Source organism: Microcaecilia unicolor, chromosome 1 (genome assembly GCF_901765095.1).
Source record: "Microcaecilia unicolor chromosome 1, aMicUni1.1, whole genome shotgun sequence".
NCBI lineage: Eukaryota > Metazoa > Chordata > Amphibia > Gymnophiona > Siphonopidae > Microcaecilia > Microcaecilia unicolor.
The window spans coordinates 219,363,754-219,391,553 of record NC_044031.1 but is presented as its reverse complement, the minus strand read 5'-3'; the positions used below and the strand labels follow the sequence as shown (position 1 = coordinate 219,391,553).

At 41.6% G+C, this 27,800-nt stretch overlaps 2 protein-coding genes across 2 annotated transcripts in view; one reads left to right on the top strand and one right to left on the bottom strand.

The window, feature by feature from the left end:
- LOC115473420 (putative FK506-binding protein 9-like protein) overlaps window positions 1-20,154 on the bottom strand; it is a 34,371-nt gene extending 14,217 nt beyond the window's left edge. The window contains exons 1-3 of the mRNA XM_030208398.1: window positions 20,087-20,154; window positions 17,126-17,271; window positions 7,275-7,438 (exon numbers count right to left, since the gene is read on the bottom strand). Coding sequence (XP_030064258.1) covers window positions 7,275-7,438; window positions 17,126-17,271; window positions 20,087-20,154 — 378 coding nt within the window. The remainder of the gene's footprint in view (window positions 1-7,274; window positions 7,439-17,125; window positions 17,272-20,086) is intronic.
- A 4,666-nt stretch (window positions 20,155-24,820) lies between these two features.
- Window positions 24,821-27,800, top strand: part of LOC115473352 (cytosolic 5'-nucleotidase 3A-like) — a 39,970-nt gene continuing 36,990 nt past the window's right edge. Inside the window, exons 1-3 of the mRNA XM_030208280.1 lie at window positions 24,821-25,090; window positions 25,245-25,255; window positions 25,348-25,407. Of these exons, the coding sequence (XP_030064140.1) occupies window positions 24,821-25,090; window positions 25,245-25,255; window positions 25,348-25,407 (341 nt within the window). The remainder of the gene's footprint in view (window positions 25,091-25,244; window positions 25,256-25,347; window positions 25,408-27,800) is intronic.

The following is a 27,800-nucleotide window of genomic DNA, read 5'->3' as shown; positions in this document are numbered from 1 at the left end:
CTTTTCCTATACAAGCACACAGCTCTGGAACGCGCTGCCACACAACCTGAAAACGGTCTATGAAATGACCAGTTTCCGCAAACTACTGAAAACTTATCTCTTCGACAAAATAAATCACAAAGATCAACACGTGTAACTGTACATTCTTCAAAACATCCAGAAATGTTCTTTATGTTCTTTAATGTCTTTTGCTCAACAATTTCATGTATTTCACCATCATGTACCCAAAACTTTCTGTAAACCAATTGTATATTCTTCACTATTTCCAGAATCCACGATGAATTGTAAGCCACATTGAGCCTGCAAAGAGTTGGGATAATGTGGGATACAAATGTAATAAAATAAATAAAAAATAAATAAAACAAAAATGAGGATGTTATAATGCCTTTGCATTGCTCCATGGTGCAACTGCATCTTGACTATTGTGTGAAATGCTGGTCACTGCATCTCAAAAAAGATATAGTGGAATAAGAAAAGGTACAGAGAAGGGCGATGAAAATGATAAAGGGGATGGGACAACTTCCCTATGAGGAAAGGCTAAAGCGGCTAGGACTCTTCAGCTTGAGAAGAGATGGCTAAGGGGACGATAGAGGTCTATAAAATAATGAGTGGAATGGAACGGATAGACATGAATCGCTTGTTATACTCTTTCCAAAAATACTAGGACTAGGGGGCACGCAATGAAGCTACAAAGCAGAATCCGAGAAAATATTTCTTCACTCAACGTGTAATCTGGAATTCGTTGCCAGAAAATGAGGTAAAAGCAGTTAACGTAGCGGGGTTTAAAACAGGTTTGGATAGCTTCCTAAAAGAAAAGTCCATAAGCCATTATTAAAATGGCCTTGGGGAAAATCCACTGCTTATTTAAAGCAGCATAAAATGTATATTGTTTTGAGATCTTGCCAGGTACTTGTGACCTAGACTGGTCACTGTTGGAAACAGGATGCTAGGCTTGATGGACCTTCTATCTGTCCCAGTATAGCAATACTTATGTACATCTTTGTTAACGTCTGTTTGGTGAATGTCAAATTATTTCATCATTTTTACTTCAAAGGTCTTACATTTCTGGATTTCTTAAAGTTTCCTTTTAGTATTCTTACCATAAAATCATTGATGCTGTGTTCTGGTTTTATAAAGTGCTGTCCCAAAGAGGCAACATCCTGGTTGGCATTGGCATTTTTCATATGAAGTCTATGTAGATTAAATCTTGTCTTTAGCATCTGGCTTGTTTCTCCAATATAGCACCCTTCTTCACACTTTTTAGATTGAATGATACATACCACATTTGAAGATAAGCATGTGAAGGATTCCTTTATGCTGAATATCTTTCCTTTGTGAATGACTATGGGATCACGTGAAATGTGTCGGTACAGTTTGCAGCTGGATATATTGCAAGGATGTGTGCCACCCTCTTCTTTTTGAGTTTCTATTGGGAACTTGCTTTTCACTAGTTTGTGTTTTGAGTTGGGTGTCTGTCAGAAGGCTGGTGGGGATGGGAATATCTCTTTCAGTAGTTCATCCTCCTGGAATAGTGGCTGTGAATCTTTTAAGATTCTACTCAATTTTTCTAGCTCTGGGTTGTATGTCACAAGGGGGATTCTCTCTGTGGCTTTCTTTTCTTTGTACTGCAATAAGTTTTCCCTGGGTATTTTAAGGGAGGAGGTAACATTCATGGAGATTATTTTGGGGTTGTAGCCTTTTTGTTTGAAGGATTCAGTCAGGATTTTTTGGTGTTTATCTTTGTCTCCTGGGTCAGAGCAGATACGATGGTATCTTGTGGCTTGGCTGTGTGTAATAGATTCTTTATGTGAAGGGTGGAAGCTGGAGTTGTGGAGATAGCTGCATCTGTCTGTAGGTTTCCTGTATATAGATGTTTGTATATAGCATTGCTGATGGAAACTAGCTTTTTCTGGGGAGTAGTCCATTTTGAATTTGATTGTAGGATGGTATGTATTGAAAGAACTGTGAAATTGTGAGCACCACTGGATCTGGTGCTCACAAATGGGGATAGCGTGTCAAATATCCGAGTGGGTGCCCACCTGGGCAGCAGTGACCATCAAACCGTTTGGTTTGATATGACAGCTAAAGTGGAGAGCGGACACTCAAAACTCAAAGTCCTGGATTTCAAGCGTGCTGACTTTAGTAAAATGGGGGAATACCTGAGGAAGGAGATGATGGGCTGGGAGGAAATACGAGAAGTGGAAGGACAGTGGTCCAGGCTGAAAGAAGCTTTAAATAGGGCCACGAACCTTTATGTAAGGAAAGTAAATAAAAGCAAGAGAAAAAGGAAACCGATATGGTTCTCCAAGCAAGTGGTTGAGAAAATAAAGGCTAAAGAGTTGGCGTTCCAGAAATACAGAAAAACTCAAGAAGAGGAACACATGGAGGATTACCGGATGAAAATGAAAGAAGCCAAGAGAGAGATACGACTGGCAAAAGCGGAAGAACAAATGGCTAGATATGTAAGGAGGGGTGACAAAAATTTCTTCAGGTATATTAGTGAAAGGAGAATGACTAAAAAGGGAATTGTGAGACTAAAAGATACTACGAACCGCTATGTGGAAAATGATGAAGAAAAGGCAAATTTGCTAAATAGATACTTTTGTTCTGTTTTCACAGAGGAAAATCCTGGAGAAGGACCGCGATGGACTGGAAATAATACAATTGAGAATGAAGTGGATACAGCACCGTTCACGGAAGAAAGTGTGTATCAACAACTTGAAAAGCTAAAGGTGGACAAAGCCATGGGACCGGACGGGATCCACCCCAGGATATTGAGGGAGCTCAGAGAGGTTTTGGCGGGTCCTCTTAAAGATTTGTTTAATATATCCTTGCAGACGGGAAAGGTTCCAAGGGATTGGAGAACGGCGGAGGTGTTCCCTCTTCACAAAAGTGGTGATAGGGAAGAAGCTGGAAACTACAGGCCGGTAAGCCTCACTTCAGTTATTGGAAAAGTAATGGAAGCGATGCTGAAGGAAAGGATAGTGAATTTTCTGGAAGCCAATAAGTTGCAAGATCTGAGACAACATGGTTTTACCAAAGGGAAATCGTGCCAAACGAATCTCATTGAGTTCTTTGATTGGGTGACAGGAGAATTGAATCAGGGACGAGCTATGGACGTAATCTACTTAGATTTCAGCAAAGCTTTTGACACGGTTCCCCACAGGAGGCTCTTAAATAAACTGGAGGGGCTGAAGATAGGACCTGAAGTGGTGAACTGGATTAGGAACTGGTTGACGGACAGACGCCAGAGGGTGGTGGTGAATGGAATTCGCTCGGAGGAAGGAAAGGTGAGTAGTGGAGTGCCTCAGGGATCGGTGCTAGGGCCGATTCTGTTCAATATATTTGTGAGTGACATTGCCGAAGGGTTAGAAGGTAAAGTTTGCCTATTTGCGGATGATACTAAGATCTGTAACAGAGTGGACACCACGGAGGGAGTGGAAAACATGAAAAAGGATCTGAGGAAGCTAGAAGAATGGTCTAAGGTTTGGCAATTAAAATTCAATGCGAAGAAATGCAAAGTGATGCACTTAGGGAATAGAAATCCACGGGAGACGTATGTGTTAGGCGGAGAGATTCTGCTAGGTACGGGTGGAGAAAGGGATCTTGGGGTGATAGTATCTGAGGATTTGAAGGCGACGAAACACTGTGACAAGGTGGTGGCCATAGCTAGAAGGTTGTTAGGCTGTATAGAGAGAGGTGTGACCAGCAGAAGAAAGGGGGTGTTGATGCCCCTGTATAAGTCGTTGGTGAGGCCCCACCTGGAGTATTGTGTTCAGTTTTGGAGGCCATATCTTGTTAAGGATGTAAAAAGAATTGAAGCAGTGCAAAGAAAAGCTACGAGAATGGTATGGGATTTGCGTTACAAGACGTATGAGGAGAGACTTGCTGAACTAAACATGTATACTCTGGAGGAAAGGAGAAACAGGGGTGATATGATACAGACGTTCAAATATTTGAAAGGTATTAATCCGCAAACGAACCTTTTCCGGAGATGGGAAGGTGGTAGAACGAGAGGACATGAAATGAGATTGAAGGGGGGCAGACTCAAGAAAAATGTCAAGTATTTTTTCACGGAGAGAGTAGTGGATGCTTGGAATGCCCTCCCGCGGGAGGTGGTGGAAATGAAAACGGTAACGGAATGCAAACATGCGTGGGATAAGCATAAAGGAATCCTGTGCCGAAGGAATGGATCCTCAGGAGCTTAGTCAAGATCGGGAGGCGGGGCTGGTGGTTGGGAGGCAGGGATAGTGCTGGACAGACTTGTACAGTCTGTGCCAGAGCCGGTGGTGGGCAGCGGGACTGGTGGTTGGGAGGCGGGGATAGTGCTGGACAGACTTGTACGGTCTGTGCCAAAGCCGGTGGTTGGGAGGCAGGGCTTGATGGTTGGGAGGTGAGGATAGTGCTGGGCAGACTTATACGGTCTGTGCCCTAAACAGCACAGGTACAAATCAAAGTAGGGTATACACAAAAAGCAGCAAATATGAGTTATCTTGTTGGGCAGACTGGATGGACCGTGCAGGTCTTTTTCTGCCGTCATCTACTATGTTACTATGTTTTAAGAGTTTCTTCACCTTCAGTTCAAATCATGAAAATGGCATCAATATACCGGTAGTATTTTAGGGGTTTATTCTGACACGTATTCAAAAATGGCTCTTCCAGTTCTGCCATGAAAAGGTTAGCATATTGGGGTGCCATCCTGGTGCCCATCGCAGTGCCCACAATTTGCAGATATATATCATTGTTAAAGCAGAAATAATTGTGAGTTAGAATAGATTTGATTAATTTTCTAATAGTTTCCGGTGAGTACTGGTGGTCCAGGATGGATATTTTTAGGAGTTTATCACTTGCAGCTATGCCATCTGCATGGGGAATGTTGCTGTATAACGATTCTACATCCATTGTGACCAGAAGGGCACCCATTGGCAACTGCTTGGTTTTTTTCATTTGTTCAGAAAGTCTGTGGTGTCTTGTATAAAGCTGTTTGTCTTGTGCACTAAGGGTTTAAGAATCCCCTCTACAAGTCCATATATTTCCTCTGTAAGTGTGCCAATACCAGATATGATTGATCTGCCAGGGTTTCCAGGTTTGTGGATTTTGGGTAGCATTTAGAATATGCCTACAGAAAGATGGTTTGGTATAAGTTTTTTGTTTTGTTTTTTTTTAGATGTGGCTGTACTTGCTTTGGAAGTGTTTTGATAATATTTTGCCATGCTACCAATTCTCTATGAGGCAAATTCCTATGGGCTTTTTGCACTGCAGGAATTGCTAGCACGGCTTTGTTAAAGAGACCTTTAGTTTCTTGTAGTATGTGTTGTCTGAGAGCTGCCTATGTCCTTCTTCGATGCATTTTTGTGTGACCATAATCACTACAGAGCCTCCTTTGTCTGCAGGTTTGATGACAATGTTTTGGTTATTTTGTAGGGTTTTTATGGCCGCTCTTTCCATAAGAGAAAGGTTGTACAGAATTTTGTTTTGGTTGCTGGAAAGTTGTGATTTCACCCTATGCCTGAAGCTTTCTATGTAGTTGTCTAACTTACTATTTTGTCCATCGTGTGGGGTAAAATATATGTTCTTTTGTTTAAAATTGTATTCCAGTCTGTAAGGAGTTTCTTTTTTTGTGGAAATGTACCTTCAAGTGTTTTCTAAAGAATTCTTCCAGGTCTAAGTATAGTTGCAAATATCCAGCTGCAAACTGTGCCAACACATTTCACATGATTCCACAATCATTCACAAAGGAAAAATATTCAACATGAAGGAATCTTTCATATGCTCATCTTCAAATGTGGTATATATCATTCAATGAAAAAAGTATGAAGAAGGGTGCTATATTGGAGAAATAAGCCAGATGCTATAGACGAGATTTAATCTACACAGACTTCATATGAAAAATGCCAATGCCAACCAGGATGTTACCTCTGTGGGACAGCACTTTACAAACCAGAACACAGCATCAATGATTTTATGGTAAGAATACTAAAAGGAAACTTTAAGACAATCCAGGAATGTAAGACCTTTGAAGTCAAAATGATAAAATATTTTGACACTCACCAGACAGGACTTAACAAAGATCTGAGTTTTCTAGCCCATTATAAACCATAAAATTCTACTGCATTGTCACCCTCTTAGCTACAATTTCTCTCTTCCTGTTTCTCATCCACCCAGCTCTCTGTGTTTCTCACCTAGCCCACCCCACCCTCTTCTTGTGAGACTGTCTCGGAATGCTTTTGTGTTTCACTTATATATACTGATATTTATCAACATTTGCTTACTTCTGATCTGAAGAAGAGTTACCTTCGAAAGCTAATCAAAAAATGTATTAAGCTAGTCCAATAAAAAAGGTATTATCTTATTTTCTTTTCTCTGTTTTTGTTTTATTTCTATTTATTATTACCAACATTATGGTGTGAAGAATCTATATTGTGAAAGCTGGAATCTTGTGTTATGTCTTCCTTGACAAAGTGAGCACTGAAACGTGGTCCATGTTGGGACCCTGGAAGATTAATGAAAGAATTTGTTGGTTGAGATTGGATAATTAAAGACTTTTGATACTATAAGAAGAAGTTTGGTGATATTCTTGAACTTTTTTTATATGTTGGAAATGTTCAACTAGCCCTGTTTTGGGGGTTGTGAGTTTACTGCATACATATTTTTGAAATTGGAATTGTTTTTGTATTTTGTTTTGATATAAAAAGGTTTATCAAGTTTTTTTGCATATTGAGTAATCCCTGGGGGGGTTTTCATATACAGCTTGATTATTTTTCCTGTATGGGTATTTTTTTTTTGGTTTTTCCTCTTTTGATAGTTAAATGCGAGCATTTACACCAGCCTTTGACTGGCGTTAAGTGCATGTGCTTAAGGCATTATAGAATTCACACTTTATGCCTTGTATCCCAGCGCCAAACCCCACAGTGGCTGACATGCAGTGCTATAAGCCATAATTTTAAAAATAAGTATATTTAGTGCTGCTATATGTAAGTACTGCAGCTTGTATTTTTTTTTAATTTGCTGACCTGACAGTACTCAGTTTAAATCTATGGAGGATGCAAATTCCAGGAGGCAGTGCTGCATACGGCTCGTATCTTCCATTTCCAAAGATGGTTAGGGATGCTTTGGGGGTGGTGCTCACAGGCCCGTGGGGGAAGGTAGTCCCAGTTATTGCACATTGGTAACACACAATGGCCAGAGTTGGGGTTCACAACTGCAGAGCGAACGACCTTTGGTACAATAACTAAGCTAGCCTCATTAGATCTCTCTCACCATGATGCACCTACCTCCTCTAGGAAAATCGCTCCATTTTCATCCTTATCAATTTGTTTGAAGAGATCTGGCAAAACTTCTTCATTCCAAATAAACATGTACCCCTCAGGCAGCCCTGCCACCAGCTCCAGCAACTCGATGTCGAAAACCAAAACCGCACTGCCTGGCACCTCTCCATCTGTTATCAAGAACAAAAGAAGAGAAGTTGTGGCAAAATGGAGTTCTGTGTGCCTTATGGAAGTCCCCAATTTACTCTGAAACCTTTGTTTTGCTTAATGAGAACAATTTCTTTATTAACTCTTCAGTTACCTTGCAAGTAGTAGCCTTACTGCTACAAGGATCTGCAATTCCTGGCACTGACGTGATTAAGCATCTTTTATTTACTCAGAATGGAGGCCTTTTCCTGAGGAAGTTGTAGTACTAGTCAGTGGCCTAGCTAGGGGTAGGCATAGGCCCACCTACTTTGGACTCAGGCCTAGTAGTGTCCCTAGACCTTGCTGCAACTTTTGATTTAGTGGATTGTGACCTACTCGTCCAGCGGTTGAGACATCGGCATCATAGGAATGGCCCTGACATGCTTAAAATCCTTCCTTTCATACACAACATATGCAGTAAGCATTGAGAATAAGGGTTCAGAGAGAATCCCCTTTAAATGTGAGGTGCCTCAGGGATCAGCTCTTTCACCTCTTTTGTTTAATATCTATGTAAGCCCACCGATAGCTCTGATCCAGGAATATAGACTAGGAGTATACTGCTGTACAGATGATGTCCTCATTTTGGCAAAGGTATCACCTGTAACTTTGGATGTCTTTACTTCAGAAAGGACTGATGGCTGTTGCTGACTGGTTGCAGAAACAGTGGTTAGTTTTAAATGTTAGCAAGACTACTTGTTGGATTTCAGGTCATAGTGTGAGTCCCATCATTGATGCCAGTATAATTTGGTGAACCTATTACGTCAGTCGCTAGTTTTAAATATTTAGGGGTCATAATAGATTCATCTTTATCTTTTGAGGAATAAGTGTCAGCTGTGGCAAAAAAGGGCTTTTATTTTTTGAGACAGACTAGGGCTATTAGAGGATATTTCGATGAAGCAACATTACAAACATTGATATATGCCCTTTTTACATCTCAGCTGAACTATGGCAACGTGGTCTATTCAAGACTACCAAATGCTCAGATGATTGCAAACACTGCAAAATACGGCTATCAGACTCCTCAGGAAAGCACAACTGTTTGATCATGTGACTCCATTGGTTACCTGTGCCATACAGGAGCAAATTCAAGACTCTTTGTATAGCACATGGGTCATTATGGGAACAGCAGCCACTATATTTGAATAAATGAATAGTCTTGTATACACCGGTCAGGTGTCTTAGGTCACTGCAAGATTTTGGAATGTTAGTGCCACACTTTTCTAGGGCTTTCTTTTTGCACGACCGATGCTTTATGTGCTTCAGCATATCCCAATTAAAATACTGAAAAGGGATCAAAAAGTTCTTCGGGAAGCAATTACAAAATTTTGATGGTGGGGACGAAAACCTAAACTGGAATATTTACATGGGCACTTGGTTTTCCCCACTTATATCTGTATAATGTGGTATGTCTGTTACACCATCTTACCGAGGTCTTTACTCCTTGGAAAGTAGAACAAGAGTTATTTAGTCCATTGCACCCTCATTACATGTTCCTAGGGGAAAATTACCACATTCCCTGAAACATGTTTTGTCAAAATCTATGCAAGAAACTTGGCATACTCTATTATCTCTTTTACAAGGCAACTCGATCTGCACGGATTTTATACCACTTCTTGGTAACTGAGACTTTAGTCCTGGAATGGACAATACAATATATTCCACAGATGAGTGACTAATGGTTTGGTGTATGTTGCAGATTTTTTCACTGACAGGGGTATATTGAAACTTATGCCTATTCTTTTGCAAGATGTGGGGATCCATAGATTAGATACCTTTGCTTATCTTCAAGTATCTCATTATATTAAGGAGTTATCAAGAGCAACTGCTCCCTGGGCATTTTTGATTTCATTAGTACTTTTCTACTCCCAACCAATCAAAACCAAGTTTCGGTGTTTAGTCTATATAGAGCGCTGTGTAGTGTAGTATCAAGTAAGCATTTTGACAATTTTTCACAAAAACAAGCCTTTTATGCTAGGTGTGGGTTGTTGTTTTTTTAATTTTCAAAAACGTTTACTGAAAGATAACATTAATACATCTAATAGAGTCTAAAGATCAACATCCATAGAAAACCAAATCCCCATCCCCCAACCCCAAATTCCCCCAGTAGGGTCTCGCTCCCAAAACAGAGAAGACTCAAACAGAAAGCACACAGGGAAAACTCAAGACAAGGCCACACAAAGGAACACTCAAGGCTATGCCAAACAGTACTCAAGGATAAGGGAAGCCACTCATGAAGGTGTACCATACAGCACTCAGGGAAGACGGAAGCCACTCAAAGAAATACACAAAGCTGTGCTACACGGCACTCAAGGGTAAAGGGAATCCACTCAAAGGAATATTGAAGGGAGTGCCACACAGCACTCAAGGGTAAAGGGAAGCCACTCATAGGAATACACAAGGCTGTGTCACACGGCACTCTGGGATAAAGGGAAGCCACTTATAGGAATACACAAGACTGGTCACACAGCACTCAAAGGTAAAGGGAATCCACTCATAAATACACAAGGCTGTGCCACACGGCACTCAAGGATAAAGGGAAGCCACTCATAGGAAACACACAAGGAAGTGCCACAGTCAAATAACAATCCTTGACACAGCAAACTGTGCAAAACATGAGTTCATGTCAGCTTAAGAAGTCTCCGTGTTAGATGGAAAAATTGAGGAGTAAAAGAAAAAAAAGTCCCTTTGAGCTAAATACTTGAAGTGTGATTTTTGAAACTTGAATATTGATGTTTGATATTTGAAACTTATTGTAAAAAAAAAATGATAAAAAAATGCTAAAAAGTGGATCGATGACGAATACATACCCACTATAAAGCAGTGCTTGGCTTGATTCTTTGAGCCAGAATAGTGGTGACAGGAGCATCTGATCGATCCAGTATTACTAACATAAATGTTATGTATAAGATGAACTGATATATTATTTGGAGCTGGGTATTGATATTGGTGAACAGTCAAATAACAGGCACTAGAGACAAAGGGAAAAGCAAGCAAACAGGGAAAGCTGCCTTTACATACACAAATCAGATAAGGAGCAATGCTCACAAGAACCAGGAGACAAACACAGTAGACAAGAGTTAAAGCAGGCTAAAGGGAAGGGCTGCTTCTAATACAAAAGTCAGAAAGAAACAGAGCTTACAAGAGCAAACTAACAAACATTGCAGTCAAAGGTTTAAAGCAAACAAAGGGAAAAACAAACAATGTTCTTACCAGAACTCAGCCAGCAGCACCCACAGCCAGGTAAGGGAAGGCAGGCAGAGACAGAGCACACACAGCTGCACAGAAGTAAAGTAATCAAGGAAAGCAGCGGGCAACAACCGGCTCTCTGAACAGTGACAGGTAACAAGGGAAACAGAACAGGCTATGCTGGAGAGCCTAGTTAACAAGGAAGTAATCCATTCAGGTTCAAACCAGAACCACACACACAGAGAAACAGAACAGGGCTTTGCTTGGAAGTAAAAATAACAGGCAAATAATCCATACAGGTTCAAAACAAAACCACACACACAGGGTTCAAGGCTAACAAGACCATCAGTTCCATCAGCATCAAACAACAGTACAACAAGAAAAGGGAAAAATAGACCAGTTGCAAAGGCACCCCAGGAAAGCTCCCTGGGTCCTTATAATGGAGTAGGCTGATGATGTCACAAGTAGGAAATGAAGGCAAAGCAGGGAGACCAAAGCAAGGCTTCGCTAACAGGAAGCACAACAACAGGAAAAAAGGCAGACTGGAGAGGTCACAGAGCTAGATACAGAGAAACAGTAGGTCTGGACATAAAGGCACGGCCACAACCGTGACATTTTGCTGCAGTTTTTGTTTGCACAGACATAGTAACATAGTAGATGATGGCAGAGAAAGACCTGCACAGTCCATTCAGTCTGCCCAACAAGATAAACTCATATGTGCTACTTTACGTGTATACCTGACCTTGATTTGTATCTGCCATTTTCAGGGCACAGACCGTAGAAGTCTGCCCAGCACTAGCCCTGCCTCCCACTACCAATCTCTGCCATCCAATCTCTGCTAAGCTTCTGAGGATCCATTCCTTCTGAACAGGATTCCTTTATGTTTCTCCCACACATTTTTTTAATTCTGTTACCGTTTTCATCTCCACCACCTCCCGCGGGAGGGCATTCCAAGTATCCACCACTCTCTCTGTGAAAAATTACTTCCTGACATTTTTCTTGAGTCTGCCCCCTACGTTTTGTTTTCTATCTTACAAGCAAAACGATTTGATATTTCATATTGCAAATAAAAGGTAAAAGAAGTTGAAGAATTCTTAATTGGTCAGAGAGAAATGTTTCATGAAATAGAAACACAGAAACATGATGGCACATAAGACCAAATGGCCCATCCAGTCTGCCCATCCTCAGTAACCCCTAATTCCTCCTGTTCCTAGGAGATCCCACGTGCCTGTCCCACGCTTTCTTAAATTCTGACACAGTCCTAGTCTCCACCGGGAGGCTATTCCATGCATCCACCACTCTTTCCATGAAAGAACATTTTCTTAGATTCCCCTTAAGCCTATTTCCTCTTAATTTCATCCTATGCCCTCTCATTCCAGAGTATTCCTTCATTTGAAAAAGGCTTACCTCCTGCACATTAATGCCACTGAGGTATTAATGTCACTGAGCATTTTATAAAAAAGGAAAAGATGGAGTTTCATTTTAAATGAGCATTTCCAGAAAACTCTCAACTCTACATACACTTCAGCCCACACTATCGTTGACAAAATTTGCTTGCTGGTTCTGTTTCAAATGTTAGCCACATTGTTTGCAATCTTGAGTAGAGAAGTGTGGTAGCCGTGTTAGTCCACTCTTAAAGGTTATCAATAGAAATCAAACAAAATAAAACATGGAAAAGAAAATAAGATGATACCTTTTTTATTGGACATAACTTAATACATTTCTTGATTAGCTTTCGAAGGTTGCCCTTCTTCGTCAGATCGGAAATAAGCAAATGTGTTAGCAGATAGTATATATAAGAGAAACATCAAAGCATTACTTTGACAGTCTGACCCTCCCACTCTGTCAGACTGTCAAAGTAATGCTTTGATGTTTCTCTTATATATACTATCTGCTAACACATTTGCTTATTTCCGATCTGACGAAGAAGGGCAACCTTCGAAAGCTAATCAAGAAATGTATTAAATTAGGTCCAATAAAAAAGGTATCATCTTATTTTCTTTTCCATGTTTTATTTTGTTTGATTTCTATTGATAACCTTTGCAATCTTGTTAATTGGTTTTGTTCCATGTTCCCTTACATGGCAGACAACAGTCTGGTGGACAGGCTGAGCAGGTTGATCCAGCTGCATGAGTGTCATAATGGGGCATTCCCTTGGTGAATCTTTTTGCTAGTCATGTCAACAACAACGTCCCTCAGTACTGCTCCAGCCTCAGGTCCCATGGCAAGATAACATCGGATGCCTTCCTCCTCGTTTGGAGGGAAGGCCTTCTGTATGCATATCCTACCATACTTCTGACAGGGAAAATTCTGCTTAAACTCAAGCAGAACCAGGGAACCATGATCATAATCACTTCTTATTGGCCAAAACAGATATGGCTCCCTCTTCTTCTGGAGTTGTCCTCCAAAGGACCATGGAGATTGGATTATTTTCCAACCGATATCACACAGAACGAGAGATGTCTTCCACAACCCAACCCTCATGACTTGGATCTTGAGAGCAAAAAATTTGCTTCTCTTTGACTGCCTAAGAGTGTCTCCAGGATTCTGTTAGCTTCCAGGAAAGATTCCACTAAAAGGTGATATATTTTTAAGTGAAGGAGGTTTGCCATCTGATGTGAAGGCAAGGCCCTGGATCCTCTCTCTTTACCCCCCCCCCCCCCCCCCCCCCCCACGCACACACACACACACACAAAACCTGCTTGAATACCTTCTACACCTCTTTGAGTCTGGTCTAAAAACCAAGTAGTGCTTACCATTACCATGTAGAAGGGAAGCCCGTCTCTGTACAGCTTCTAGTTGTTCGAATTCATGAGAGGTTTGTTGTTGATAAAACCCCCTGCCAAACCTCCAGCAGTGTCATGGGACCTCCACGTTATCCTCACCTAGCTGATGAAAGCTCCCTTTGAGTCACTTGACTCCTGTCATCTGAAGTACCTGACTTAGAAGGTCTTATTTATGGTGGTGGTCACTTCGGCTTGAAGTGTCAGTTAGCTGCATGCACTAGTAGCTGATCCATCTTACACTAAATTTCACAACAGAGTAGTTCTCCAAACACATCCTAAGTTCCTTCCTAAGGTAGTGTCGGAGTTTCATCTTAACCAGTCAATTGTCCTGTCAACATTTTCCCCAAAGGCTCAAGCCCATCCTGAATGATTGTATTGTTCATTCGTAGATCCGTAGCTCTTGGTCAACCTAAGTGTGCCCGAGACTAAAAACTGTTCAGCTCTTCATTTCGTCTGACCATTACTATGACAGCTGAATGAGCAACTTTCAACTTCTTTTCAACTGCTCTTATTGGTATCTTTTCTTCGTACAGAATTATGATCTCTGCATGTTTCTCTGGAGTAAGCTCTTTCCCATGTACCATGCTACCATACGCAACTGAAAACCTGAAGTAAATCAAACTAGAGACACCAAATATGTACAATACCATATAAAAGACATTGTATAGATGCCTTAGATTTTCATTTTGTTGCACCTTGTAAACAAAATAATGTTTAGTTTGTTTCTTTGACAGAACAGATTTTTTTTTACTCAACTCTGCATCAAATTTTAATGAATCTGATTATTTGTTACAGACAAGTTAATCAAATAACACTAATACAGTGGACTAACAGATAGTTAAACCTCTAATTATTACTCACAGATATCATGTTATCTATTCTTATAATGCCAAACAAAAAAAAGTTTGATTATACCAAAAATTATACAAATACGAATATTATAAAGTGACACATACTTTTCATGCAGTAATCCAAAATCCCAACATGTAATTATGAAAATACCACCAAGTTCTTGCCTTATAAGTGAGATTTATTAAAAAGATGGCTGAAACTGTTAAAAAAATAAATATTTAGCCAAAAATGAAGACTGTAGCCCAAAACAATATTAGTAATCAAGAACCCAGTTTGGTACAGCTGAAAATTGCTTGGTCGCAAACCTTTGACCATGACTGTCTAAACTGTATGTGCTTTTTGGAAATTTTATAAAGGCAACATGGGACAAAACAGTGAGCAAGCACTTTCCCTAGTAGTGCACAAAGGGACCCATTTACTAAGCTGCACAGAACTAACAGAGGTGTTAGCATGCAGGCCTGCACTAATGGATACTGCACACTAAAACCAGTCGGGTACAGTAAAAATCCTGTGGTAGCTGGAACTGCTTAGTGCGAGTAGGGGTGGGATCCAGGTGTATCATGGGCAGAGAATAGGTGTAGCCAGCACTGACAACAAGCACACAGAACCTTCCTGCACACTAGCTGTCACAAATGCTAATAACCCAGCAGCACTCTGTGCAGCTGAAGCCTGAAACAAATTAGCCACCCTGATTCCCTCCCCCCATTTCTGAAGCAATATTCCCTGCCCCCAATCCAAGTCCCACCTCAGTTAAGCATCTTCCCTAGGACTCATGCGGGGGTACCTCTAGTGGACTGGGACAGGAGTTGCCCCCCCCCCCATCTAACAGGCCTTGAGTGCTGGTCACTATCCAGAATAGACATCAGTGCTATCAGAATCAATAAACCCTGACTTTATCCAGCACAATCAGTACACTCCTCAGTAATAAGTATTACTCTTGTACACAGACACCAACACAATTGTCTCTACAATAACATCAGTGAGTGACTGCTACCACCCAGCAAAGCCAACATCAGAGCACACTGGTTCATTTCCCAGCAACTACAATGGTGATAGCAGCATCAATAGACATGAGCCTATACTTAGTGCAGTGATGGACGCTGTACTAAACCCAGCATAGCCAGCAGACCTGAGCACTGGCTTACACCAATGCAACCAAGAATGAAGAGCACTGACTTTCATAGTGTAGGCAGTAGTATTGCACACTGGCCTTCCCCCCCACAACTAGCTTTCTAAAATCCATTAACTGTGGTGCACATTATAGTCAATCAGCCTTCCTGTTGTTCCTGTCTGGGAAGGTGGGGGGGGGGGGGGGGTGGTCTCACAATATCTGAGCAGACTTTCATGCCTTCAATCCAGACCATGTTTTATGCTGAGTCAGGTTCCATCCCTCTGCACATGCAAGTTCCAGGCGAGCTAATCATGCACTTGGGCCCAATCTAGGGAGCTATCAGGAAGAAGCCAATCTGGTTATGCCTCTATGCATCAGTTAGGGTCTTGGTCTTCAGTCACAGTCCTTTGACAGCCACCAACGTCAGGATTTATTGATGCCTCTACTGAATATGCATGAAAGATTTACATACAATTGAGGTAGTGGGCATAGAAATCTCTCTTAGGCATTTTCATTAGGGATGACCTGAAAACCTGACCTATTAGCCGTCGTTATGGACTAGGAGTAAAGACAAAAGGGTTGGGGCATATCATGTGGTGGCTTTCCTGCCTGAAGGAGGAAAATACTGAATCCCAGCCAGCTAAGCCTGGGAAAAACAACCTGATTGGGTGGAAGCTTGTAGGAAGGAGGATCTCAAGTCAGAGCAATATTAAAAGCCTGCCTGTACTCTTACCTCACTAGCCCCTTGGCTTCCCTCCACAATCTGAAGAGCCAGAGAGACAAGCTTCAAACCTGATCTCCATTTCAATGTTCTCGGGTTGGAGAGCCACTGAGGTCCTGTTTACCTAAAGCAGAGACACCCTAACTGTTACTAAGCATAAAAGCCCCAAGTGCCATCTATGTGAAAGATGTCCTATATAGAACAGATGCTACATCAGTCAACTGTGCTCCAGGTTCGGTAGTGGCCTGCCATTGCACTACCTCCCTCTACAAGCAGCCCATGCTGCCAGAAAGCCTGGACAGCAGAAGCTCCAGAGTCCCTTGCACAATCAGAGGGGGCTTCAGTGCTGCAGGAGGTGACGGACCTTGGTCCCCAAGGGAAGGAGACCAGCCATGCTGCATCCTCCTATTTTTTGCTTACTAATCTCAGCTGCACTGTGGAAGTAGGCCAGAGATTCCTTCCCCACAGGAGCCATTCCTTCATTGAAGAGACAATCCACATGTCTATTCACCTGCTGGAGACAAAGCGTACTGAAGGACTTCTGGGCTGAGCCAAGCAATGCACAGAGGCCAACCATTCTCTCTCTCTCTCTCTCTCTCTCCCTCTCCCTCCATATAACCCTCCTAACCAAGCAGGTTCAGCAAGAACAGAGACACATACCTTACATGGGGGGAAATGCTTTAGAAAATTAACCCTTCGTTCACCTAACATGTACACTTTTTTGTAGCTACGTTTTGCTACCCGGATAAGAACAATGTTTTTCCCCAGGATCATGTGGAAGAAGAATTGGAAAGATGCATCACACATACTAAGTGAAACCACAGCACTGAGACAAATGTAAGTAAGCTTTAAAAAAATATTTTTTCAAAACAAATTTTAGAATTAAAGGCCACAAGTTTGAATATACTTGTACTATTCAATATTTCACGTCACTAGTGAACTGTCTGCACAAATTAATACGAAAAATGTTCCCTAATCTCTACGGCCTAGTACTGTTTTTGTTCTATTTACTTACCCACTCCAGCCTCTCCGTAGCCCAGGTGAGGAGGGATGATAATAGTGCGTTTCTCTCCAACACACATCTCACGGAGTCCTAGGTCCATGCCTATCACCACCTGCCCAGATCCAAGCACTATGTTGTAGGTTTTACCATACCGCATCCTGAAAAAGGAGCACAAGTAGGATCTTATGTCCATTGTGGATATATGTTTGCTTACCTCGCTCCTGCTAGCATGCCAGCTAAACCCCCACCATTCCCAACTGCAAGGTAACAGCAGAACGTCTTCCTTTCACTAGCAATTACAGCAACATCATGAAGGAGAAAAGGGTAATGGGATTTGATATACCACCATTCTGTGGTACAACCAAAGCAGTTTACATATATATTATTATTTATTTAGATTTTGCTTACACCTTTTTCAGTAGTAGCTCAAGGTGAGTTACATTCAGGTACACTGGATATTTATCTGTCCCAGGAAGGCTCACAATCTAAGTTTGTACCTGAGGCAATGGAGGGTTAAGTGACTTATCCAAGATCACAAGGAGCAGCAGCGGGATTTGAACCAGCCACCTCTGGATTGCAAGACTGGTGCTCTAACCACTAGGCCACTCCTCCACTCCACTTATATTCAGGTACTTTCTCCTTCCCATTCTAAGTTTTTGTACATGGAGCAACAGAGGGTTAAGTGACTTACCCAGAGTCACAAGGAGCTGCACTGGAAATCAAACCTGATTCCCCTGGTTCTGTGCTCACTGTACTAAACATTAGGATACTTTTAAAAGACAGTAAGCCAGGAGAAGGGGATTTTTTTTTTTTGCTTTTGGTTCAAACTTTCCTCATTTTTGCCCTTCCTTCTAGTCAAGCTGGGCAATCTGAGGCTGAGGTCCAACTTAAAATAAATTGTATTAGTAGTAGTAGGACTAAGCGCTGTGAAGGAAACCTTCCGACCAATGAAGTGATTCTTAATCCAGTCCTTAGGGCTCATCCAGCCAGTTAGGTTTTCAGGATATCCTCAATGAATTTGCATTAGAATTGCATGCACTGCCTTCTTAGCATGTGTTCAAGAAAGACTGCCAAGATGGAGAACTCGAACGTCCCACGGGAAACCACAGAAGTGTGAAAAGAAAGGTGGGAGGTTGACTATGGATACCTAAGACTGGGGAGATGCACTCTGGAGTGAAAAATCCTTTATTGATAAAACGACTCATTTTATCAATAAAGGATTTTTCACTTCAGACTGCATCTCTCCAGTCTTTGGTATCCGTGGGCAACCTCCCACCTTTCTTTCCACACTTCTGCCTTCTTGGTATACAAGTCTATCTCATGCAAATTCACTGAGGATATCCTGAAAATCCAAGTGGCTGGGTCTGTCCAGAGGAATGGATTAAGAACTCCTGTCCCAATTGTTTGAGCAGTGGGCTGAGAACCAGGGAAGTCCAATTCAAATCCCAATGTGACTCCTTTTGATCTTGGTCAAGTAACTTAACCCTCCATTGCTTCAGGTCCTAACTTTGGAGCCCTTTTACTAAAGCTTAGTACACACTAAGTGCCACATGGCCCATAGGTATAAAATAGGTCATGCAGCATTTAGCACATGCTAATGTCCATTAGCACACATTATTAAGCTTAAATTAAAGGGCCTCTTAGACAAAAATACCTACTTTACCCAAATATAACTCATCTTGAGCTATAACTTAAAGATGTGAGCTAAATCCAAAATCCCTTCCCTCTTTGACCAGCTGGGGTCAACCTTGATGCAATCAATAATCCAGCATATATATATAGCAAACCTGGTAAAAACCAAGAAAATGACTATCTATTTTGCAAACACAGGTCATTTATCTATCATAGTTTAACAAATACATCTGGGAAAATACAATATAGAACAGGAAACACTTGGTGCCTCAATACCTTGACAAATACTTTCCTTCTGAGTATTTCTATATTCCAGATGCTAAACACATCTATGTCCCATATCCTTCTATATATAGTCTCACTGTAAGATACTAAGCAGAACCCTTTCAAGCACTATTTAACATCATCATAGCTGAAAAACAAATATTATTAACAAATACCAGGCACCATAGAAATACAACAGTTCATCTGAAGATCAAGAAAATGTTTCATTTAAATAAAATAAAATAAAGTTTTACAAAATTACAAATTTTACAGAGCATAGGTGACTGGCTCCCCAAAACAGCTGAAAAGCAGAAACAAAATGCAAATTCACCTTCTAACTGCAGAGAACATAACTAAACTGGTGCCTTTGCCATTTAAGGATATCACTGCTAAGGTGTTTTAGCAGGCTCAGTTAACACAGCCCACCAGTCTACCTACATGTCTCTGCATACTGTGTCACTGCAGATTCCTACTCAACAGCCTTGCTGCTATTCAAGCAAAAATAAACAAAACAAAAAAAGGTACCATAGTGGTTTACAACACAAGCAAAACAGCTGTCAAAACATTGAAAAACACCACAAATTTACCAGGAAATATAGCACCAAAATATGAGGGCACAGAAAACGCCATCATCAACCAGAACTAGTCTCAAAGAGAAAAATGGCTTTCCTAAATTTCCAATAAGAGCTTTCTAAGCAGATCTCAAGTGGGAGAGAATTCCAAAGGGATGTGGTCAAGAAGCTGAAATTACACTGTGAGAAAATTCAAGTCTAAGAGTTGAAGGGGGGGGGAGGAAGTGACATCACCAGCATAGATGACAGTTTGAGCGTTTAGCTCCAGTGCCACCCGAGTTTAATCGTGCCTTTGGTGCTCCATTTTGAGATCCTTACATCTCGGTGGAAGATCAGAGTGCATTGCAGTGTGGTGTAACTGGGAATGTCCACTCGTAAGCGGCAAACGGACATTAAATCCTATTTGAGTGCCACATCTGCTCCGGCATCGAGACACTAGGCAAAGATGGCCTTCTGGTATCACACAGCAGTTGAGCTCCTTGGTGCCGCAGGATGCTGAACTCACTCTCCTTCATGCAGGAATGATTCCAAGAATTGAAGTTGGACCTCATGTTGGTAAACTCTGAACTCCATGATACTTTGAAGGAGTTAAAAAAAAGGATGTTGGAGATTTTGGCAGTGGTATGAAGGAGGCTTAGATGCAGCTGGAAGCCCACAGGGAAGATATGGAACGTTTACATAGGTGTGTTGCATATTTGAAGCAGCAGCAGGATGAAGTTGCATTTAAACTGAAGGACCTCAAGAATCGATTGAGGTGTTGTAATCTATGCCTCTTAGGGGTTCCAAAGACTGTTGTGGAGTCTTGTAGCATGGAGATAGCGGGCCTTATTTTGGAACAAGCCTTGCAGCAGGAGGGGGATGCCCTGGCACCAGCCCCACCGCTTCTGAATTGTGCATTTGGGTCCTGTGCTGGTAATAGTCCTAGAGATAGCATTGTGTGCTTCCATAAATATGGGGAAAAGGAGTGGCTTCTCCGAGCAGTGTGCCATAAAAGTGGAGTGATGTGCTGAGAAAACAGCGATGTGGAGTTGTACCCAGATATAGGTCCTGCAACACTGGCCAGGCATCGGGCCTAGCAAGATTGGACCCAATTACTACAGGAAAAGCAGGCAGGATACCGGTGACTTTTTCTCATACGATTGGCATTTACGGTGGAAAGCAAAACATATACTGCCACATCTGTTTCTGCAGTTAGAGATAACTTGATTGCTGCTGGCCTGCTCAATCAAGTGGAGAATGACACATCGACTTCCCAGCCACAGCCAAAGAGGGCTCTGCAGGGGCCAGAATGGCAAAGAGTTACTAAATCAGGGAGGATTTCGTGAGCAAGGTGGACAATGTTTATAAGTTATCTGATCTATCAGGCGGGAGTGGGACTCTTGAGTTCTTTTATGGCATTGCGCTGAGTTAATGTTATTGAAGCATAATGTTGAACTTTTTTGTATACTGAGTTGGTTCTGTTTGTATTGCCTCTTTGCTCTTCCTTTGCTGTTGGACACCTTACAAGGTGATGGGTCCTCTTCTATTCCATGGGATGGAGGGAAGGCGGAGGGAGGGGGAAGGGGGTTGTTTTTCAGGGATTAACTGTTTTTCATGAGAAGCTCTTTGGGGATGGACAGCTTGGAGAGTTTATGGTGGTCTAAAGAGAATGCATTTAGGATTTGGGGGGGTTATGTCGCTGGTTCTTTCCTCTGGCTGGAAATTTTACTCACCTCTTTTACTATGCTTAGGTTGCAATTGATGTCAATTTATGTAAAAGGCTTGAATTTGCCCTAAAAGAGACAATTCTTTTTTAAGGAAGCAAGTGTAATAATATGACCGCTGGATTTGTTCAAGAAATCCATTTGCTTCCCTTGCATGAGACTTCTAACCCAATGTCATTTCTCATATGTGATTCAGGTCACTAATAAAAGACACAGGAAAAGTAATGGGGTAGGTATTTTAATTCATAAAAGGTTTGTTGTTCAATCAGAGCTACTCTGTTGGACCCTGAGGGTCGGTGTTCGTTTGTGAAAGTAGAGATGAATGATCTACTATATACTTTATTAAATGTCTATGCTTTAAATTCTGAGCAAGGGGATTTTTTTGGAAAGGCTGGAAAGCAGAATATTGAAATTTAGAGAGGGGCTCTTAATCACTGGAGGCAATTTCAACCTAACATGTGACCCTCAGTTCGATAATTCAAATGCTATAATTCACTATGCTAAGTGGGATAGAACTCATTTTAAAACTTTTATTAGTTTGGGTTTGGAGGATTTGTGGCACTTATACCATACGGGAGAGCGCAACTATACGTTCTATTCAGCTTTCCATGGTTCTTATACTAGGATAGACATGTGGCTCATGGAATGATGTATATTGCTTCAGAACATTGCCATCGAACCATGACTCAGGTCTGCTTATGCCCTGATTACTCTTAGCCTGGCCTTGCCTAGTTGTGGGACGGGTAGAAAATTTTGGAGATTGAATGATCAGTTGCTTCTGGACCTGTCCATTTTCTCCTTGTTGGAGGGAGATGTTAAGGAATATTTTACCCTAAGCGACACTGGGGATGTAAGCCAGTGGAAGCCAGTGCAATTTTTCTCTTAGGGGTTTGGCGCTTTCGTATTTTGCTTTCCCAAATATGAGTCTGGCTGCTGTGTTTTGAGTGGTTTGAAGCTTCTTAATGATTTGTTCTTTGTATCCGGCATAAATGGCGTTGCAGTAGTCTAGGTGACTTAGCACCATTGATTGTACTAGGCTGCGGAATATTTCCCTTGGGAAGAAAGATTTGATTCTTTCAAGTTTCCACATTGAGTAGAACATTTTCTTTGCTGTATTTTTCGCATGGTCTTCGAGTGTGAGATTTCGGTCAATTGTGACTCCCAGAATTTTTAGGCTGTGTGATACCGGAAGGGTGTAATCTGGGGTGTTTATGGTGATGGGTTTGTTTGTGATGTATTGTGAGGACAAGATGAGGCACTGTGTTTTTCCTGCGTTTAGTTTTAGTTGGAATGCGTCCGCCCATGAGCTCATTATTTGGAGGCTGTGTGTGATTTCATTTGTGATTTCGGTTATGTCTTTTTTGAACGGGATGTATATAGTGACATCGTCCACATAGATGTACAGGTTAAGTCCTTGGTTGGCTTGTGATTTGGCTAAAGGTGTCATCATTAGGTTGAACAAGGTTGGTGAGAGCGGTGATCCTTGTGGTATTCCGCATTCAGGTTTCCATGGTGTTGACGTTTTTGAGTTTGAAGTCACTTGATAGGTTCTTGCTGTTAAGAAATCTTGAAACCATCTTAGTACATTTCCTCCAATCCCAAAGTAGTCTAGTATGTTCGAGAGTATTTGATGGCTGACCACGTCGAATGCACTGGACATATAAAATTGTAGGACTAGCACGTTATTTCCAGTTGCAATTATTTGTTTAAATTTGGTTATGAGAGTGGTTAGCACTGTTTCAGTGCTATGGTTGGCTCAAAATCCTGACTGTGATTCATGTAGTATTGTGAATTTGTTTAGGTAGTTGGTGAGTTGTTTGGTTACCATACTTTCCATTAGTTACAATAGGACATTGGTGGTGTGTGTATGTACAGTATGTGTGTGTGTATAATTTATAGCCTTTCTATTTTAAGGTCTATGGTTACTAATGCCTACACAGGGAGGAGAGGATGGGGAGCCGGAAGAAACCATGACCCTTCAGATCGTAGATGTCACCCCCGTCGATGCCACCCCCGTATCTTCTGCTGTTGAGTCACGCAATGACCGTCCTCCTGCACCCCCTACAGAGGAATGGGGTAGGATCAGCGCCAGCTGTGGGAGATGCAGGCCAAGTGGAATGAGGGTATCAACACACTGCTTAAAGAAGTGGCTGGGCCCCCTCCAAAGGGACACCACCTTGTAAGTGGTGGAGGGGCTTCCGTGTTTCAATGACTCAGAGGGCTATGCTGAAGGGTTACCCATATCAGACAGGCCTCTGAGGAGAAACCAGACAAAGAGTGTCCCAAATTAGGGAGAGGGGAAAGATGGTGACCTGAAGCTCGTACACTCAACGGCCCAGCTGTCCTCTGAAGTTCAGTTTTTGTTCACTTGAAATTTCCTCTCTGCATTGCAGTTGCCTTAACAGAGGAAGGGGACAATGGGGGGTCAGCCGCCGATGACCAGCGTTTTGTCCCCTATGCAGCAAGTGTGGGACCGCTGTGTGACGAGCTGCCCATAGATGATTGGGTTGATGAGTCCTTTGATTAGCGTCGACGAAGGAGCGTCGATGCTCTTGGACCTGGAAACAACTTCATTGCTCAAAAATCATTTAACCACCATGCCCAAAGGAGTGGAGGAGTGAGTCAGGAGTGTATGCTGAAACGGAAGTAGTTTACAGCTGAACCCGTGTCGGCGGTGCTACTCCTAAACCCTTAAGAGTTATCAGCTTGGAGTTTTGGGCTCCCGTGGAGGTTGCATTGAATGTCATCTGGAGGGTGCTCCAGGACCTGATGGTGGTAGAGAATGACTTTGCTTCAGATATAGTCTTGTTAATGAGCCACATGGATAATCTAATCGAATCCTTTGAGAATATACAGCAAATGAAGTTCTACTGAAGTAGGAAACGGTTAAGATTTGAAAATGATAAAAGACCAGAAAAATTTGAACAAAATGAATATTGTTACAGATGATTAATATCGAGATTGTTGTTTTCCCAGAGTTCCGGGTATGACTCCTAATGTTTTTTTTCCTCTGAAATAATTCCTCTTAATATATTAATTCAAAAGGAGTGAAGCCTGTGAAACTGGGATTACTTTAATCAGCGGGAATTGGATTGGAGATTCAAGGGTTTGTATTGTTAAACAATTTCTGGTTTTAAAAGGGAAAAAAAATGAAATCAGGTGTATTACTTTCACTAATATTGGACAATAAGTATGTTTCCAATGAAATTGATAGACTATGCACCGTTATGGTCTTGAAGAAACCAACCAGATGATCAATGTGGAATAATGATTTAGATAAATAATAACTGGGGATAATCGGATTAATACCACGTTTTCTTTGTTTGCTGTTGTTTAAATTGATCTCCTTGTCTTGTTTCACTCCCTATTTATTTTGTGGTCTAAGAAAGAGAAAGATTGTATAAAATCCATTTATCTTGTTGAGATTGTTTTCTTCTAATATTGTTTTAATGTACAATCATCTCTGTTTTACTGTTTTGCAAGTGACCCTTGTAAAATGAAAAAATTATAAATAAATGATTAAAAAAAAAAAAGAAATGACTGGGCGTGTCCAGCATTCGACAGATGCTAAATGTGAGCAGGTGCACCTTGTGTCTGATGCACAGTGCGAGCAGCTGAATTTGGTGGGCAATGCATTGATGCGTGAGTTGGAGAAGACCAACACCCATTTGAGCGACCTGTGTGAGATACTGAAAAAGAATTTCCACAAACTACAGCAGCAAGCCAAAAGGCATTTCGCAGAGCAACAACAGATGAGGATGTGCTTTCTGGATCCCTGGCAGGAGATCAGAGAGCTGAGGCGTGAGGTATCGCGGGATGACCCCGCTGTCACTTCCCGCAGTGCAAATGGTATATTCTCCTTATCTATTCCCTATATACATCTCACATATTCTCTATCCCTTTGTCATTATGTGTTCGTCTAATGCGTGTGTTCTTTTTTCCCCTACTCTCATGTCCCAGCACTTCTCTGTGTAAGTATCTCCCGTGGCTACCATATAGTTTCCTAGCCACCAAACACACACATATTTCTGCACTTTTAACCTTTTTTTTATTTTTCTTACAGCCTAGACGACAAGCCAACCCACCTCTCTCCCTTCCTTTACTCCCAGCCCTGCTCATCCAAGTAAGTATCTCAGTAAGTAGCTCAGGTGCTTATTGTGTTCAGATTTGTTTTTTCTATCCTCACAGGCAGGGACTGCGGCCTCCTCACTATCCCTCCAGATGTACTGAAACCTCACTTTTTTTTTCTTACAGGCTAGACGGCAAGCGAACCCCCCCTCCCCCCCCCCCCCTTCATGATCTCCCAGCCCTGCTGTCTCTTCCTGGACTCCCAGCTCTATTCTTCCAAGTAAGTATCTCAGGTGCTTATTGTGTTCATACTTGGCAGACATACACTTGTTTTTTCTATCCTCATAGGCAGGGACTGTGGCCTCCTCACTATCCCTCCAGATGTACTGAAACCTCGCTTTTTTTTTTTTTTCTTACAGTCTGGCACCAACTGGAACATCAGTTCAGTTGGACTTAGGCACCACAGGCCCAAGCAATATATGGCAGTCTGCAATCTCCCTGGCACCAAGGAGCTTTAGCTATTCACATAACACACATCACAGGTCTGGTCCAGACAAAAGAGAGGCCTCACCTTAAGTCTTAGCAACCACACTGACTGCAGAAAGTCACACCACAAGGATATTTCAGCTACTTTAGGTCAAATTCTGTTGTCCATTTAAACAAATTTAAGTTCTAAAAACCTAAATAACGTAGACAGAGACACTATGATACTGTTCCTTCCCAACGGAAAATGAAGATCCTTTCTGAGCCTCACAAAGATTTCTTCCCCTCTAACGCCTTCTGTTACAATTACAAAAACCCATCTGGAACCAACTAGCTTCCACCTGAGGAATGCTAAGCAGCAGTTTCATTCAGTATTAACCACAAGCACAAACAAGTTAGGGCAGCCAAGTTTTCTGTCTGTAAAAGGCAAGTTCCACGATGTGATGTCGTAAAATATATTTTTTAAAATTTGTTTTGCAAAAAGTATTCACCCAAAATACATTTCAATAAGGATAAAATGTTCTTTAGAAGAGGTCTAGATAGTTGGTCTCCTACAACAAACTCAGGGCTTCAGTGGCTACCCAAACTCATCACAGAAGTACAAACCATGACCACCAGAATCCTCCTCACCTCTGCCCACTTCAGGCAAGACAAGGCTGCAATCAAAATCAGGTTTTTCATCTGTTTATTCCATTAGCAATGAGCTATATAAAAACAACTGCAGCTAGCACAATATACAGGAATTTCAGTGCTGAAGAAAATACCTGGAACGTAAAAGACTTGTAAAACAAAGTAGAAACCATATGTCCTCAAGATACCTGGTAACCAATGTGGGGGGGGGGGGGGGGGGGGGTTACATAATTTTGCCGAAGGCCCTCTCCTCAAACCACATTAAGAAATTGTACATGCCTAATAGTTAAAAATATTTTTAAAAATGACAGTGTAAGTTCCAGACTGAAAACAAATAGCTAGAATTACTACACAGTCACTGTACTACTTTTATTAAAATATCTGAAGAAGGAGTCCGTAGTGACGCTACAGATTAAAGCTAAGTGCTTATATTTAAGTAAAAAGAGAAAATATGATAAAAAAGTTTGTTTAAATAGAATTAAAATTTGTGGATCAAATGAGGAATGCCTGCCCACCATAAAAGTGCCTGGCTCACAATATTAGCCTGTATGGTGGTGTCAGGGGAATCTGAAGGATCCTATACAATGTAATTAGATACCCTTGAAAGTTAAAGAAGATCTTATTGAAATGCTTGAGAGTCGGGTAATGATTTTTGGTATATGGTGAAAAAATGACTGACACATGAAGGGTATCTTGAACTGAGAAGGTTTGGGAACCACTGGTGTAGAGGTCTGTTATTTTGTTTTTATCAGAATCTGGGGGTCACATGAATTTTTAAATGTTAAAATGGGGCCATAAGGAGAGAGACAAGATGGCGTCCTAGAGAGCAGACATGTTGCTCAGAGCTCTCTGTTTCCTATTTGAAATGCCTAAGAAGAGACAGAGGAAAACTGTCCCCGTAAGTTCGGGGTGGTAACTAGTACTCCAGTACTAGTAGCCTAGTGGTTAGTGAAAGTGGACTTTGATCCTGGGGAAATGAGTTCAATTCCCACTGCAGCTCCTTGTGACTGGGCAAGTCACTTAACCCTCCATTACCCCTGGTACAAAATAAGTACCTGAATATATGTAAACCGCTTTGAATGTCGTTGCAAAAACCTCAGAAAGGCGGTGTATCAAGTCCCATTTCCCTTTCCCTACTCACTCAATACAAAATTACTGAGTTTGCTGGGCATTCAACAGCTCCCCTAACAGGGAGGAGTGGCCTAATGGTTAGTGCAGTGGGCTTTGATCCTGGAAACCTGGGTTCGACTCCCACTACAGATGCTTGTCACTTAACCCTCCATTGCCTCAGGTACAAAAAACTTAAGATTGTGGGCCCTCTAGGGACAGAGAAAG